Source organism: Ursus americanus, unplaced genomic scaffold (assembly GCF_024610735.1).
Source record: "Ursus americanus isolate L20-20 unplaced genomic scaffold, mUrsAme1.1.p SCAF_68, whole genome shotgun sequence".
Taxonomy (NCBI): domain Eukaryota; kingdom Metazoa; phylum Chordata; class Mammalia; order Carnivora; family Ursidae; genus Ursus; species Ursus americanus.
In genome coordinates this window covers 160390-177697 of record NW_028273650.1, presented here as the reverse complement: position 1 = coordinate 177697, position 17308 = coordinate 160390, and the positions used below count along the sequence as shown (strand labels likewise).

Genomic DNA, 17308 nt, shown 5'->3' with positions numbered 1-17308 from the left:
AGACGATGCTGAGGCTCCGAGAAGGCACAATGGAGCGTTTCGTACAGTCCCTGGTGCCATCCTTCCCAGATGGGAGCATCTCAACCACCTCAACGATCTTCTGCATGTACGAGATGTTCACTTCAGCCACACAGGTCCTGGGCCAGCAGTTCAATCGGTGAGTGCCCACCCCATGCACAGCACAGGGTGAGCCTCCCATCTACTGGGTGTACATCTCGGGAATGGCACTACCCCTCTCTGACCTTCCCTTTCCTCTTCTGAAAACTGGGGTGGTTAAGAGGATGAACCTCATACAGTTACTGTAGGAAATCATGGGAGGAAACATGGCACGGGCTACTCTGGTGCTTGGCTCTGTAGAAAGGGCTCCTGGACGTGCTGGGCATCTTCTTGCTTAATAGTTCTCTCTCTCCGGTCAAGAAGCTCTCAAGTGCAACCCTCACAGGCCGGTGGCCCTTCTGGGTTGACGAAAGGAAATGCAAAGCAGGCAGTTTCCCCATGTGCAAAGGACTTCTGAGATTCCATCTAGATGGTTCTGGTAGTTGTCCTTTGTGTGAGCAGCTCAGGGGCACACTGGGAGCAGGCAGACCAGCCCACGGGCCACTCAGGATTTGGAAAGTGCGGGCTGGGAAGTAGTCATTCAAGAATGTATATTAAGCACCTAGGAATGTGAATGGACAGAGGAGATACAGTGTCTGGGTCTCAGTTCTAGTCAGAGGGTCAGATAGGCACTCTGCACACCCTAAGCATGCATGTCCAATGGTTGTTAGATGTGATATCTTCGTAGCCTCCTCTAGCTTTGAAAGGATCCACCAAGAGCTGGATCACAGGACAGATGAAATGATCAAGTAAAACTGGGACAGGGGTTTGGGTCCAGAAGCAGGGCTGGCTGCCTCCACAGAGCAGGGTGGGGGACTACAGGGGTGGTGGCTGGGGAGGGATTTGCCGAACCAGGGATCTCACCGATCTCTTGATTTCCAGTGGGTGGGCTTCATCTGGGGGGCTTCATGTGAAGAAGCAAATGAGTCAAAGAAGGCTGTGGAGGGGGTCCCGGGCCCTCTGGGCGGCAGAGCACAGTCTGGGCTCAGTGGGTGCCTGAAACACCCATCCCTTTGACGGCCCCAACTTGCTCTGCCTGCCCCTCCCTGCTGACCACCCCAACCGGGGCCAAGAACCGAGGGTGTGCTGAGCCGACCACTCACAAATCGGCCTCCAACCTGAGCCTTGATACTGGTGTGCATGGAGGATAGAATAGACCAGGCCCATGGCCAGGTAGAGGAGAGGAGAAGTGGAAAAACCAGACTCATTCAGGTTTTCAGGAGGACCAGGCCTCCCAATACGAGGGCAGCTAGAGAGGGGTTGGAAGGGGGCTGGGGCCATCCTCTGGGACCCATACAGAAAGAACGGTGCTGTGGGAGTAGCATGTGCAATGCAAGGCCAGGCCTCTGACTCTGCTCCACATATGACTCTCCCCAGCACCCTGTGTCCCATCTTGGGTACCTGGCCTGACCAGAATTTGCAGGCTATCTATCAGTCCCTGGGCTGTGACCGTGTCGAGATCAAGGTGGCCTATGTGCATGGGGCCATGGTTCTGAAGTGGCATGCCTGGGACCTGACAAACCATGTCCCCCTTCTCCTGATGCAGCGGGAACTTCTGGCGCTCACTGAGGCAGAGGTGGAGGGTAAGGGGGATGGCAAGCTGGGAAGGCTAACTGGGATGCGGTTCATGGGCTGGGTATTCCTTTCAAGGCCATGGGGTCTGTCCTGGTTTTGCAAAGGCATCCGGAAAGTCAGTGATGTGGATGAACCTTTCTCTGTCTCCTGCCCCAGTGCCAGCTCCAGGGCTCCTTCCAGCGGCAGAGCCAGGAACAGGGCCTCCTATAGAGCTAGAGGCGACCCCGGCTCTGTGTCAACTGTCACCTGCGGTGTCAGAGCCAGCCTCCCCTCCGTCAGCTGTTCCAGAACTGCAACCCGTGCTCCCATCTTCTGCATGTGTGCCGGGTGCTGAGCAGCAGTCAGCTGGACCACCCTTTTTGCTAGAAAGTTTCACTCAGGCAACAGCCACAGAGCCCACCGCGGCCCCAGAGGCTTCCTGCCACCGCTGTGTCACCCCAAAGAACCAGCTGGGTGAGGAGAAGCCCGACCTCCTGGACTTCCCTCCCAGGCTGGTGGCAGAGCAGCTCACGTATATGGATGCGGTGAGCAGCTGGGCTCTCAGGGTGGGCCAGGGGCAGGCCTTCCTTCTGCTCTCACCTGCCCCACACCTGCCTTTCCCTGATGTGGACTCCTATGGTCTGGGACCAAATCTCAGCTCCACCACTTCCCAACCCTGTCAACCCATCAAGGTGCTTAGCCCCAAGCTTTCACTGTCCAGCTGCGGACTGTAGCGAGAGACCCTGATAAGCACTGATACGGAGGTACTAGGGAGAAGAAATGAGCCAGAATGGAGAGACCAATGGGCAGGCCCTGGTCCCGTGGGTGGAGGAGGGCAGCTCCCTGTGTTCAGTCAAGTCCATGGGTCACCCACTCATGTGCCTTGGAGGATGAGTACCCTCAGCGTTGATTAGGCATCTGATGTGTCCATGAGGACAGGGCAGATGGAAAAACGTGTGGTTGCAGCTCCCGTGTGAGAATGTGCATCTGAAAGGGGGGAAGGACCAGGGGGATGGCCAGTTGGAGGGGAGGGGAAGAAGCCCCCTTGGGTTGGACCACCTTGCAGTGCCACCTGGAGCTGGGAGTTCCTGAGCATGATCAGGGTGCCAATGCCCTCCTTCCTTCCCTTGCTCTGTTTGCTCCTGGGTCATTGTGTACTGGGTTCCCTCAGGGAAAAACAGTGGAATGAAATCCACGGTCTCCAACCAGGCTCAGGCCAGATTCTCAGCTCCCTGAGGTCCAGCTCTGACCTGTGACCCCTACGTAGGACATGAGTCTTGCATGGGAAATGGCTGGGTGAACCAAGGTCCGCCTGTTCTCTAGGAGCTGTTCAAGAAGCTGCTGCCCCATCAGTGCCTGGGCTCCGTCTGGTCCAAGCGCAACAAGCCTGGCAATGAGCACCTGGCACCCACAGTCCGGGCCACTGTCGCCCAGTTCAACGGTGTGGCCAAGTGTGTCATCACCACCTGCCTTGGCAACCCAAGCATGACAGCCCGGGACAGGGCCATGGTGGTGGAGCACTGGATCAAGGTGGCCAAGGTATGCAACGGGAAGCCCAGCCGAGGTGCTCTCCTGAGTCTCGGGCACTGCTCTTCCCTTGATCAGGTCTCAGGGTGGAAGGCCCTGGTCTTTGCCCTAGGGACTGTGCAGTCCCTAGGCTCTTCCGTCCAGGGGCATGCTGACCTCGCCTTGCATGGCCCCATGCTGGGATGCTCCGTTTCTGCCTGGCTCCTTCCTTGGAGTGAGGTAAAATCTTCCTCCTCCTCTGGGCCTCACGTGTGCCCTTCGGCAGGTCCCTGGACAGCGGCTTCCTCCAGCAGGAGCACTTTCCCCTGAGGGGGACTGAAGCTTGAGAGCCAATCAGGTGCCGGCTCCCCAAGTGACAGCCCATTCTCTTCCCTCCCCAGGCCTGTCAAACCCTGAGGAACTACTCGTCCTTACGTGCCATCCTCTCGGCTCTGCAGAGTGTCTCCATTCACCGCCTCGAGAACACGTGGGGGAAGGTTTCCAGGTGAGTAGGCCTCTCTCCATGGAGGGACCAGGATGGACGAGGGAGCTCCCAGAGGCTTGTCCTCTTCCCCCTCAGGCAGCTTGGACCTTCTGGGAGGCGGCAAACCCCGACCACAGGACCTGGGCTGGTGGGTGCGTCTCTCAGCCTCCCTGGTGAGGAGGTCACCATGCCTCCCGCTTTAGAAATCAGTTTTGCCAAATGTCCCACACGGGGCTGAGCTGCATTAAATCTCTTCACGTGTTTCCTTGACAGCCACTAAGTTCTCTGCCCATTTGAACCCCAAATTGACCCAAACAGTGTTTCTCAATGAATATGGGAAGGGAGGCCCAGGACGAGCCACATGAGAGCTCCCTCCCATGTCCTACAAAGACCTTAGTGCTCAGAGGATCCCAGAAGAAACCCTCAACCAGGCAGGTTGACACTCTGGGGTTCTCAAAGAAAAGGCACTCGCACTCAACCCTGCCACATTATTCGTCCATTGATCCTGCCTCCCTTGCCTCTCTTCAGGAAGCCATTGAGGATCTTTCAAAAGCTGTGCAGCAAGGACACCGCACAGTGCAGGAACCTGCTCATCAAGGTAGCCTGGAAGGTGCAGGTCTGGAAAGAGAGGAGGGGTGGGAGGGAACAGGGTCCTGAGTGGATGAAGTCGGGAATGGTCTGAAGCATTCCTTGGGGAGGGGAAGCCTTTGTCATGAATGTGGCAACAGCCTAGGTGAGGATGCCGTTGGCGGCGAGGGGGCAAGCAGGTGGTGTCCAAGCAGACTCCCTAGCCTAGACACCCTCTCTCTCTGTGTCGACAGCTGGTCCAGGTGGGGGCCTTTACAAACCTGGAGAGCCCAGAGGACAGACCTGTGCTCAGTGATGGGGTTGGGCTGGGTTGAGGGCCACAACAATGATGAGAGTAATAGGACCCTGAGTCCTCAGGAGACCATGGGAGATAGGTGGAGTTGTCACGTTTCCCGATGAGAAAACAGGCTCGGGGAGGCCAGGCTGCAAGCTCAAGGTCACACATGGAGTGAACGTTGGAGTGAGATTGTTCTGGAATCACTCACGGCCTGCTCCTGGATAATGGGGCCTCAGGATCAGTATGAGTTAGGTCAGATGTCTAGGTTCTGAAGTCCAAGATGGTGGGGGCAAGTGGCCTGAGGGTATGATGGTCTCAAGGAACTTGTCCTTGGCCCTGCAGGAGCGACCATCCAATAGATTTGCCACCATGGTGATGGCCCTCCGGGGAGCCCAGAAGAGGATGCAGAAGAAGGTGAGTGTGCCTGAGGCCCAGGGCCTCCAAAGTCAGAGGAGGAGGAGGGCTCCTCCCTGAGGGCTGGAAGCCTCCCAAAAAGGAAAGATCAGGAAGGGGGGGGCCTTCCCACTCCAGCTGCGGCTTCTGGGGCCACAGCTTCTACAATTCTTATTTCAAAAGGACCAGGAGGAGGGTCCAGAGTGGTCCATAGAGAATGGGTTTTGCGGGTGGGGAGGGACCGACCTAGTGCTCCATTCCCTGGCATTTTTGAAAAGCAGGCCCTGAAGGTGATGAGGAGGAGTCTGATGTTCTGGGGGGGGAGGGGAAAGGGAACCCGTGGGGGGAGGCTGCTAAGGGTCCTAGGCTGCTCCACGTGAGCCCCTGGGGTGGGCTAGGAGGCTGGAGCATTTTCAGTGGAGGGTCCCTGTGGACACCAGAGAGCAGGGACTCATCCCAACCCTCCCCCTCATGACACAGGGTGTCGTGCCTTTCCTTGGCACTTTCCTCACCGAGCTGGTGATGTTAGATACCGCCATGGAGGACTATCTGGAGGTGGGTGAGCCTGAGGATTGTGGGGGAGGGACCAGAATCCGGAGGTTTGGGAGCAGAACGCCCCTGTACTGAGCCCTGAGCTCTCAGGACTCGGCAAACCTCCCGTCATGACAGCCTCACGGCTACCCTGTGAGCCTGGGGGCTGTTGCCCATCTCAGGGATGAGCGAGGTGAGGCTGCAGTTAGGCCACGGCTCCCGGTGCCGAAGACTGGTGAAGCAGCAGAGCTTCCTGAAGGCAAAGCTGCGTGAGGTCTGTCTGAGTGGACCTCAGCCTCCCCCGGTGAGTTTGCCCGTGGGGGGAGAATGAACTCAGGACCCTCCACGTCAGCAAGCACCTCAGTAGCCGCAGCAGCCCCTTCCTGCCTGAGGCTTCGGCCTCCCCTACTGTCTTCTGAGAGGGTGGTGCTGCAGGGTCCCGACCTGTAGCCAGTCCATCTGGCCCATGTCCTCCTTTCTCTGGACCCCAGAGCCTGGCCTAGATCCCAGGCCCACTATCTGTGTATGCACGGCCCCCTCATGGGTCCTGGCCATGGTGCAGCATGAGAAGGGATGGGAATCAAGTGCTCCTAAGAACCAGGGGCCTCATTCTGATGGACTTTGTCTGCATTCCAGGGGAATGAGATCAACCACCAAAAAAGAAATAAGGTGAGCATATGTGGCGCTTCCCGCAGGGAAGGGTAGGGAGTGGGCCTCAGAGATGTCCCTGGGAAGAACATTGCTTGGCTCCATCCCCTCCACCTCACATTTCCTGGGATCCCTTGAGAAGAAAGCAGTGCAAGTCCCATCCCGTTAGGAGATGGGGACAGAGCATGGCATCCAGGAGGACTTCCCGGAGGAGGGGCTACTGATACTCATCTCTGAGAACAGGTGGAGACCGGATGAATCTGCAGGGAGGAGGATGGCCATGTGTGCCAGGACCTGGGATGGGTGCCCCGTCCCGGTGCTCAACCCTCACCAGACCCTGCAGCTCCCCGCCCCCCCCCCCCAGGCTCCCTATACATCCTGTGCTTCTCTCTCTGCTCAGGAATATCAAGTCATGACGGACATCATGCTGCTCCAGGTGGCTGCCGAGAATTACACCCTAGAGCCCGAGGATCCTTTTTGGGCCTGGTTCCAGGCTATGGAGCCGCTCAGCGAGGCTGAGAGGTGAGGCCCATCAGGAGCTGGGTCGGTGAGGTTCAGGGTGGACTCTTTCTGCTGGCCACTCCTGGGATCCTCCTTCCCTGGGCAGCCTCAGGCCTTGTTGCCGGGGCGCCAGACTCCAGCTGTGGGCAAACACTGGCAGGGACTCTTGAATGGAAGCTCCTGGGCAACTCACAGGTGTCCCTCTGTCCTTAGCTACACCCTGTCCTGCCAGCTGGAGCCCCGGTCCTAGCTGGTCAGCAGCACTCAAGAAGGAGAAGAACTGGCCGCAGTCAACCTCAGGACTGAGCAAGTGTCCAGTGGCCCTGCAGGGATTCCTCAGCAGCTGCATCCTTGTGCCCATTGTCTCCACACCCCTTCCCCCCATCTATTTCCTTATGTAGGGGGCACCATTTAGTTGTTTTAAATAGTACCGTGATAGATTTGCATGTTAGGAGATTAAAGCCCTTGTTTTGTTTTAGAGCCCATGTGTGTGGTTTGGGTCTTTTACTTCCTGCAGTAATGGAAAACTTGCACAGACTCTCATATTCGTTCCTGACCTAGGAAATCCCCCAGAGTCATCAGCTACTGTACGTGGGAGGAAGGAGAAGTGCCAGCCCTTCTCCCTAGCCACTGGAGGGCACCCCCAAATCCCCCTTACTCAGAGCATGGGTCCATTTCAGTCAATGAATTTGAGCAAACAGCAGAGACAGCCCCTCAGAACTCCTGAGATTTAGAGGTTGCAGGGACTTTCCCAGGAATAGCAACAACCACTGAAAGTGGGAGTCCTTAAGACTTGTACGCCCCAGAACTCCTTCCTGCCCCAGGACTGGGGTTGCCTTTCTCCGCTCTAAGGCCAGGAAGACTGTGTCCTGCTTCTTCCGTTGAGATGCTTTTTTGGTTTTGTGTTTGGTTTTGTATTGCCCCCGTATTTGGAACTTGTCGTATTGTAGTTCAATCTCTGGAACTGCATCAGCACCTAGTGGGGAAAAACACGGAAGGAGATCAAATCCTGCGTGTGAAGGGGACAAAGCCAGAGGAAGATAATTTGCAGATGGACTCAGGGCAGGCAGGACTTTCCAGCCTCAGTCTCCCCGTTGGCCGTTTACCAAGTTTGTAATCTTTCTGGGATTCTTGTCAGTGATCTCTGGATTCCCTTTCCTGCTTGTTTTGTGTGTTGGGAAAAGATGGGAGGGGTACCTTAAAGGGCACACCTGAGCCTGGTTCCATGAACATCTATGCTGACCTAGGAGCCAGGATTTCCAGCCTTCGTGCATCTCCTTATGCAGTTCTTCTGAAGCAGCAGTTCCCTCCAGGCCCCAGGCTCTGTGTCCGATCCATGGTAGCCACTGTTCCCTGGCTGGCATCTGGTGGATCAGGGATGGGTTCTCTCTTGCCAGGATAATGGGTCATATCGTTTTTTTTTTTTAAGTTTTTTAAAACTTATTGGACAGAGAGCGATAGTAAGAGATTGAACAGAAGCAGGGGAGTGTGAGAGGGAGAAGCAGGTTTCTGTTGGAGCAGGGAGTCTGATGCAGTCCTGCATTCCAGGACCCTGTGATCATGACCTGAGTCGAAGGCAGAAACTTAAAGGCAGAGCCACGATGGTGCCCCATGGCCCATATCCTTGACCAGAGAAACCCACCCTCTCCTTGGTGGTCAAGGGGACTTTTAGGTCCATGTTGTTCTGAAGTCCATGTCTCAAACATTCTCTAGTTTACACACTTAGTCTCAGTTTCCACTCTTACACCAATTTGTCCAAAATTGGGTACTCAGCTTGAGCCCCCAGACCTACTGAGTCCCCTGCACATTGAAAGTGAGGAGATGAGAAGCATCTAGCATGCACGTGGTTGCCAAAACAAAGCAGAGGTAGGAATACTTCTATCAGACAAAACAGAATGAAAAAAAAAAAAAGAGTAGTAAGACACAAAGAAGGACACTGTGTCATAATCATGGAGACAATGCAACAAGAAGATAGAACAATTTTAAATATTTAGACACCCATCATAGGAGGACTCAAATACTTTTATAAAATAGTTAATAAGTGGTGCCTGGGTGCCACAGCGGTTAAGCGTCTGCCTTCGGCTCAGGGCGTGATCCCGCCGTTATGGGATCGAGCCCCACATCAGGCTCTTCCGCTATGAGCCTGCTTCTTCCTTCCCACTCCCCCTGCTTGTGTTCCCTCTCTCACTGGCTGTCTCTATCTCTGTCGAATAAATAAAATCTAAAAAAAAAAAAATAGTTAATAAAAAACAGCAGGCAACTAATTGACTGTAATGCAATACAGTAGGGGTTCTAACACCCCACTTCTATTAATGTGGACTTGATCCAAAATGAAAATCAACAAGGAAACAGTGGCTTTGGGTGATGCACTGCTTTTAACAGACGCATGCAGAGCATCCCGTCCTAAAACAGCAGAACACTCATTCCGTTTGCGTGCACATGAAACGTCCTCCAGAACAGATCACTATTAGGCCACAGAACAAGTCTCCACTAATTAAAAAGATGGAAATCATAGCATGCATCTTTTCTGACCACAATGCTATGGACTAGAAATCAACCACAAGAAAACACCAGGGAAGACCATGAATACATGGAGGTCAAAGAACATTCTCCCAAACGATTAGTGATTCAAGCAGGAATTCTAAGATGAAGTAAAAATTAAATGGAAGTAAAGAACAACGATAAGACATGGGTCCCAAAACTTTGGGATACAACAAAAGTGAATCTTAGAGGACGGGTTACAGCAATACAGAAGCAAGAACAATCTCCCATCCCATCACCTGACACAAAGGGATCTAGCATAAGAACAGCAGAGAGCTCTAGAGCAGGGGATCAGCCTTGGCGCGTTGGAGCTCTTGCTGTTGGGCCCATGCATAGCTTCTGTCCTTGCTCAATTTCCCGGCAAGGATGGTGTTCTTTCCCTTCTTCCAGAAAAATTCCCATCAGGGCCACTGGAGAATCAACCCTTTATGGAATTCTAGAATGCTAGAAACTGCCAAAAAGGCCCAGGAAACAACCATGCCTTCCCCATTTGGTATACCAAGGTGCTGATTAGCTTTCTCTTTGGGGAACATTCAACAGTGGTTTTTTGAGACATCATCTTAGGCCCGGATCCCCTGAGGATCTCATGAAAATACAGATTCTGATTCAGTAACACTGGGAGGGACCTGAGACTCTGCATTTCCAACATACTCCCAGCAGATGCCGAGGCTGCTTGTCCACGGACCACACTGAGAACAAGGAGCCAGCGGGCCATTCGACAAAAGTTATCTGTTTCACCAGTGAAAACAGAATTTTCAGCAACAGTTTGGCTACAATGAGGAGGCCTTTTTATTGTCAGGAAGATAAACAGCCAGGGCAGGTCTTTGTCCACATCGGCAGGCCTCTCCTGCTCTTCTCTTCCGGGGTATATGGAGGCAGGATGGAAGGAGGTCAATAGTTTATGAGCTTCTTTAGTTCAGTGGGTTTCCTTCCTGTGCCCTCCCGTATCTCTGCGATGTGTGCAGAGCACATAGTCCTTTCAAGAGGGGTGGCCGAGGCTGAAAGGGGGTAAGGTGGGAGCCTGAGCTCCTGAGTCAGCCCTGACACGTGGGCAGAGGCAGGCGCTAGGGGCCACTCTGTGTGTGGTGCACGGGCTCACTTGGAAATCCGCTAAGTGGGGCAGATGAGCCTGAGAGGTGTGGCATAAGACACTGCTATAAACTACACTGATTTCCCAAAGGATTTTGCAAGTGCTCACAAAAGTTTGAACCTGAGCCCTGTGAGTCCTTTAGGAACAGGGAGATTATGGTCAGGCTTTGCCACAGCCTAAGGGTGAGAACAACAGGGCCTTTGTGGAGTGAGGCATTCATATTGAAGATAAAATATTAGCTGGGTGGTCCGGGATAATGAAGGCATTTATTACCCCGGCCAAGCACAGGTATGTCAGCCTGATCCTCAGACTGCCTGTGCAGAGTCTGGGTTCATGAGGTCTCCAGAGGGGTGAGGCTGGCCACGTAAAGAGTTGGGATAAAGGCACCAATGACCAAAGCGGCTCAGGAGGATGAAAGAGTTGTGACCTGGGGATACAATGGAAGGATGGAATACCATTGCCCTGAAACTGAGACCGGTTTCCAAGAGCGTCCTTATAAACTCTGAACGACAGAGAAAATGGTCTCAATCCAGCCTCACAGGGAAAACACGTACCAGAAAAACAATGGACATCTATGAAGGGTTTAGGAAGCCAGGTGTCCCAGTGACCTGAGCACAGGCCCACAGTTGGCATGTGGGAGGACAAACCACTGGGTTGGCCATGACCTGAAAGTGACCTTGGAGCAGCCCATTGCCTTTCATTTTCCTCGTCTGCTGGGGACAGAGGTTGACTCTAGGTTCCGGAGTTGGCAGGCCTACAGCAGAAGGCAGATCAAAGTACATACTTACTCCATTCCATTCTGTTTACAAAAGATAATTTGGGGGCCCCTGGGTGGCTCAGTCAGTTAAGCGTCTGCCTTCAGCTCAGATCATGATCCCAGGTGCCTGGAGTCAAGTTGCACGTCAGGCTCCCTGCTCAGCAGAGTCTGCTTTTCCCTCTCCCTCTGGCCCTGCTCGTGCTCGCGCTCTCTCTCTTAAATCAATAAATAATGAAAAAATATTTTTACAGAAAGACAATTTGGAAGCCTTGGTGGAATACTTCTCTAAGAATGCCAGTTAAGGAGTAGAATTTTCCAGAATAGGAGTACCAAATGGGCCAGGTACCACACCCCCTTATCAGCTCTAGGGGAAAATTTTTTTAAATTTTTTTATTATGTTATGTTATTCCCCATACAGTACATCATTAGTTTTTGATGTAGTGTTCCATGATTCATTGTTTGCCTATAACACCCAGTGCTCCATGCAATACGTGCCCTCCTTAATACCCAGCCCCGGCCTAGCCCAATCCCCCACTCCCTCCCCTCTGAAACCCTCAGTTTGTTTCCCAGAGTCCATAGGGGAAGACGTTTTTAAACAAACACAATTTGATGAGTTTTGACACATGTATATACCCATGATAATGAACATAGTCATCATTCTCAAAAAATTCCCTGATGCCCTTACAATCCTTCCCTCCCCCAACCGTCCCGTCACCAGGTAATCACTGGTCTACTTTCTGTCTGTCTGTTTATTTTTATGCAAGGGTGCTCTTTATTTTTTTATTTAAATCCAATTAATTAACATATAATGTATTATTTGTTTCAGAGGTAGAGGCCAGTGATTCATCAGTCTCATATAATACACAGTGCTCATTACATCACGTGCCCTCCTTAATGCCCAGCACCCGGTTACCCCATCCCCCACCACCTCCCCTCCAGCAACCCTCAGTTTGTTTCCTATGATTAAGAGCCTCTTATGGCCTGTCTCCCTCTCTCTCATCTTGTTGTATTTTTCCTCTCTTCCCCATGATCCTCTATTTTGTTTCTTTAATTCCACGTATGCATGAGATCATATGATAATTGTCTTTCTCTGATTTATTTTGCTTAGCGTAATCCCACCAGTTCCATCTACATCATTGCAAATGGCAAGATTTCATTGTTTTGATGGCTGAGTAGTATTCCATTATACATACCACGTATATACATTCCATTCCATATATACCACATCTTCTTTATCCATTCATCTGTCAATGGACATCTGGGCTCTTTCCATAGTTTGGCTGGTGTGGACATTGCTGCTATAAACATTGGGATGCAGGTGCCCCTTCGGGTCACTATATTTGTATCTTTGGGATAAATACCTAGTAGTGCAATTGCTGGGTCATAGGGAAGTTCTGTTTTTAACTTTTTGAGGAACCTCCAAATTCTTCTCCAGAATTAGGTACCAGTTTCCACTCCCGCCAACAGGGCAAGAGGGTTCCCCTTTCTCCTCATCCTTGCCAACATCTGTCATTTCCTGACTTGTTAATGAGGTGGTATCTCATTATGATTTTGATTTGTATTTCCCAAGTGATATGGAACATTTTTTCATGTGTCTGTTGTCCATTTGTATGTTTTCTTTGGAGAATGTCTATTCGTGTCTTCTGCCCATTTCTTGCTTGGATTATTTATTCTTTGGGTGTTGACTTTGATAAGTTCTTTATAGATTTTGGATATTAGCCCTTTATCTGATTAAGACATTTGCAGATATCTTCTCCCATTCCGTGGGCTGCCTCTTAGTTTTTTTGACTGTTTCCTTGGCTGTGCAGAAGCTTTTTATCTTGATGAAGTCCCACAAGTTCATTTTTTCTTTTGTTTCCCTTGCCTTTGGAGATGTGTCATGAAAAAGGTTGCTGTCCTAGAGGTTGCTGCCTATGCTCTCCTCTAGGATTCTGATGGATTCCTGTCTCACATTTAGGTCTTTCATCCATTTGGAGTTTATCTTTGTGTATGGTGTGAGAGAGTGGTCAAGTTTCATTCTTTTGCATGTAGCTGTCCAATTTTCCCAACACCATTTGTTGAAGAGAGCGTCTTTTTTCCATTGGGTATTCAGTCCTGCTTTGTGGAAGATAAATTGACCATAGAGTCGAGGGTCCACTTCTGGATTCTCTGTTCTGTTCCATTGATCTATGTGTCTGTTTTTGTGCCGGTACCATACTGTCTTGATGATTACAGCTTTGTAATATAGCTTGAAGTCTGGAATCATGATGCCTCCAGCTTTGGATTTCTTTTGCAATATTACTTTTGCTATTGGGGTCTTTTCTGGTTCCATACAAGTTTTAGGATTGTTTGCTCTGGGTCTATGGAAAATGCTGATGGTATTTTGATAGGGATTGTGTTGAATGTGTAGATTGCTTTGGGTAACATAGACATTTTAACAATATTTGTTCTTCCAATCCATGAGCATGGAATGTTTTTCCATTTCTTTGTGTCTTCCTCGATTTCTTTCATAAGGTTCTATAATTTTCAGAGTACAGACCATTTACCTCTTTGGTTCTGTTTATTCCTAGGTAATTTAATGGGTTTTTTGGGCAACTGTAAATGGGATCGATGCCTTCTCTTTCATCTGCCTCATTCTTAGTGTATCAAAATGCAACTGACTTCTGTGCACTGATTTCATATCCTGCCACTTTGCTGAATTCCTGTATGAGTCCTAGCAATTTTTGGGTGGAGTCTTTGGGACTTTCTCCATAGAGTACCTTGTTTGACTTCTTCTTTGCCAGTTTGGATGTCTTTTCTTTCTGTTGTCTGATTGCTGAGGCGAGGACTTCCAGTACTATGTGGAACAACAGCAGTGAGAGTGGACAGCCTTGTCATGTTCCTGACCTTACGGGAAAAGCTCTCAGATTTTCACCATTGAGGATGATATTTGCCATGGGTTTTTCATATGTGGCTTTTATGATGCTGAGGCATGTTCCCTCTATCCCTACACAGCAGAGAGTTTTTATCAAGAAAAGATTTTGTATTTTCTTAAATGCTTTTTCTGCATCAATTGAGAGGATCGTATGGTTCTTGACCTTTCTTTTATTAATGTGGTGTATCACATTGATTGATTTGCAGATGTTGAACCATCCTTGCAGCCCAGGAACAAATCCTAAATGGTCACGGTGAATTATCCTTTTAATGTACTGTTGGATCCTATTAGCTAGTATCTTGGTGAGAATTTTTGCATCGATGTTCATCAGGAATATTGGTCTGTAATTCTCCTTTTTGGTGGGGTCTTTGGTTTGGGGATCAATGTAGTGCTGGCCTCATAGAAAGAGTTTGGAAGTTTTCCTTCCATTTCTATTTTTTGAAACAGCTTCAGGAGAATAAGTTATTAATGCTTCTTTATATGTTTGGTTTCCGCTGGTAGGCCATCTGGTCCTGGACTCTTGTTTGTTGGGAGATTCTTAATTACTGCTTCAATTTCTTTGCTGATTATGGGTCTGTTCAGGTTTTCTAGTTCTTCCTGTTTCAGTTTTGGTAGTTTATATGTTTCTGGGAATGCATCCATTTCTTCCAGATTGCCAAGTTTGTTGGCACATAATTGCTCATAATATGTTCTTATAATTGTTTGTATTTCTTCAGTGTTGGTTGTGATCTCTCCTCTTTCGTTTGTGATTTTGAGTCCTTTCTCTTTTCTTTTGGATAAGTCTGGCTAGGGTTTATCAATCTTATTCTTTCAAAGCATGAGCTCCTAGTTTTGTTGATCTGTTCTACTGTTCTTTTGATTTCTATATCATTGATTTCTGTTCTAATCTTTGTTATTTCTCTTCTCCTGCTGGCTTTAGGCTTTATTTGCTGGGTTTTTTCCCCATCTCCTTTAGGAGTAAGGTTAGGATGTGTATTTGAGAATTTTCTTGTTTCTTGAGAAAGATCGGTATTGCTATATACTTCCCTCTTAGGACTACCTTTGCTGCATTCCAAAGGTTCTGAACTGTCGTGTTTTCATTTTCATTTGCTTCCATTTTTTTTTTTAATTCTTTAATTTTCTGCTTGGCGCATTCATTCTTCAGTAAGATGTTCTTTAAGCTGGGGCGCCTGGGTGGCACAGCGGTTAAGCATCTGCCTTCGGCTCAGGGCGTGATCCCGGCGTTATGGGATCGAGCCCCACATCAGGCTCCTCCGCTATGAGCCTGCTTCTTCCTCTCCCACTCCCCCAGGTTGTGTTCCCTCTCTCGCTGGCTGTCTCTGTCTCTGTCGAATAAATAAATAAAATCTTAAAAAAAAAAAAGATGTTCTTTAAGCTCCATGTATTTGTGGTCTTCCAAATTTTTTCTTATGGTTGACTTTAAGTTTTACAGCATTGTGGGGACACCTGGGTGGCACAGCTGTTAAGCGTCTGCCTTCGGCTCAGGACGTGATCCCGGCGTTATGGGATCGAGCCCCACATCAGGCTCCTCCACTATGAGCCTGCTTCTTCCTCTCCCACTCCCCCTGCTTGTGTTCCCTCTCTCGCTGGCTGTCTCTGTCTCTGTCGAATAAATAAATAAAATCTTAAAAAAAAAAAAAGTTTTACATTATTGTGGTCTGAAAATATGTAGGGAACCATCCCAGTCTTTTGGTACCTGTTGAGACCTGATTTGTGACCCAGTATGTGATCTATTCTGGAGAATGTTCCATGTGCACTTGAGAAGAATGTGCATTCTGCTCCTTTAGGATGAAGTGCTCTGAATATATCTCTAAAGTCCATCTGGTCCAGTGTGTCATCCAAAGCCCTTGTTTTTTGATGCAAAGAGTGAGATCTTGTTGATTGTTGATCTTCTGCTTAGATCATCTGTCCATTGCTCTTTGCAAACTGAAGGGTAAGAAATCAGAGAAAGACAAACCTTATGAGACTCTTGACTCTGGGAAACAACCTGAGGGTTGCGGAAGGGGAGTTGGATGGGTGGATGGGGTAACTGGGTGATGGGCATTAAGGAGGGCACGTGATGTAATGAGCACTGGGTATTATATGCAACTGATGAATCACTAAACTTCACCTCTGAAACATATACTATACATTAATTTTTTAAAAAAAAAAAGCAGGTAGATAGAGCAATGGAACAGAAGAGAGAGCCCCCAAATAAATTCACACATACATGGATAAATGATCTTTGATGAGGGTGCCAAGAGTACACAATGAGGAAAGGATAGTCTCTTTAACAATCAACAGAATGAAAAGGCAGTCTATAGAATGGGAGAATCCAATTGCAAACCTTGTATCAGAAAAGAGACTAGGGGCCCTGGGTGGCTCAGCTGATTAAGCATCCAACTCTTGATTTCAGCTTAGGGCATGATCTCAGGGTTATGAGTTCAAGCCCTGCTTTGGGCTCCATACTCATTTTGGATTCTGCTTGAGATTCTCTACCTTGTCCTCTGCCCCACCTACTACTTGCTCACTCTCTCTCTAAAAAATAAAATCTTTAAAAAATAAAAAAGAGGCTAATATCCAAAATATATAAGAAACTGCTACTAATCATTAAAATAAAAGTGTTTAATCCAGGGGCGCCTGAATAACTCAGTTGGTTAAGCATCTGCTTTCTGCTCAGGTGATGATCCCGGAGTCTTGGAATCAAGTCCCACATCAGGCTCCCTGCTCAGCAGAGTCTGCTTCTCCCTCTGACCCTCCCTCCTCTTGTGCTTTCTCTCGCTCTCTCAAAATAAATGAATCTTTTAAGAAAGTGTTTCACCCAACATAAAAATGGGCTAAATATTTCAATAGACATTTTTCCAATGAAGAAATACAAATGGCTGACAGACATATGAAAAGCAGCTCAGCATCATTAATCATCAGAGAAATCCAAATCAAAGGACAATATCATGTCACCTGTTAGGATGGTTTATATATATGTTGGTAAGAAAATGGAAATTTGAACATTCATATACTGTTAGTGAGAATGTAAAATGGTACAGCCATTATGGAAAACAGTACTGAGTTTCCTCAGATAATTGCAAATAGAACCACCATATGATCCAGTAATCACATATCTAGGGATACATCCAAAGGAAATGAAATCAGTAGATGACCCTAGTATTTGTTATGATAGTCACCAACTCCTGTGTCGTGTTGAATTCAGAGGAAATAATTTTATCTTCCATCACTATTATGTTAACTATAAACTGTAAGTGTCCTTCATCAAGTTGACAAAGTCTTTCTTAATTCTTATTTTGCTGAGAGTTTTTAAAATCTTGAATGTATGTTGAATTGTCCTAAGTGCTTTTTCTGTATCTGCTGAAATGATCAAGATTCTTCTTCTTCAGTCCATTGACTTGGGAATTACTGTATCAGTTTCCCATTGCTGTAACCAATTACCACAAATGTATTGCCTTCAAACCTCA

General features: G+C 48.9%; 2 protein-coding genes across 4 annotated transcripts in view; one reads left to right on the top strand and one right to left on the bottom strand.

The window, feature by feature from the left end:
• Positions 1-1911: 1911 nt before the first annotated feature.
• On the top strand, positions 1912-4777 carry LOC123779677 (ral guanine nucleotide dissociation stimulator-like). Its single transcript, XM_087860546.1, has 5 exons — positions 1912-2195; positions 2974-3189; positions 3558-3661; positions 4169-4238; positions 4742-4777. Exons 1-5 carry the CDS (start codon positions 2187-2189, stop codon positions 4775-4777), a joined length of 435 nt encoding a protein of 144 aa, XP_087716672.1. The 5' UTR covers positions 1912-2186.
• A 2299-nt stretch (positions 4778-7076) lies between these two features.
• Positions 7077-17308, bottom strand: part of LOC123779680 (ral-GDS-related protein-like) — a 98138-nt gene continuing 87906 nt past the window's right edge. For 2 of the 3 annotated variants that reach the window (XR_015723569.1, XR_015723573.1), the window contains one exon: positions 8477-15785. The gene's annotated coding sequence lies outside the window, so the exon portion shown is untranslated. Of the gene's footprint in view, positions 7555-8476; positions 15786-17308 lie in introns of those variants that run through there. The other variant, XR_015723574.1, reaches the window with a different exon arrangement.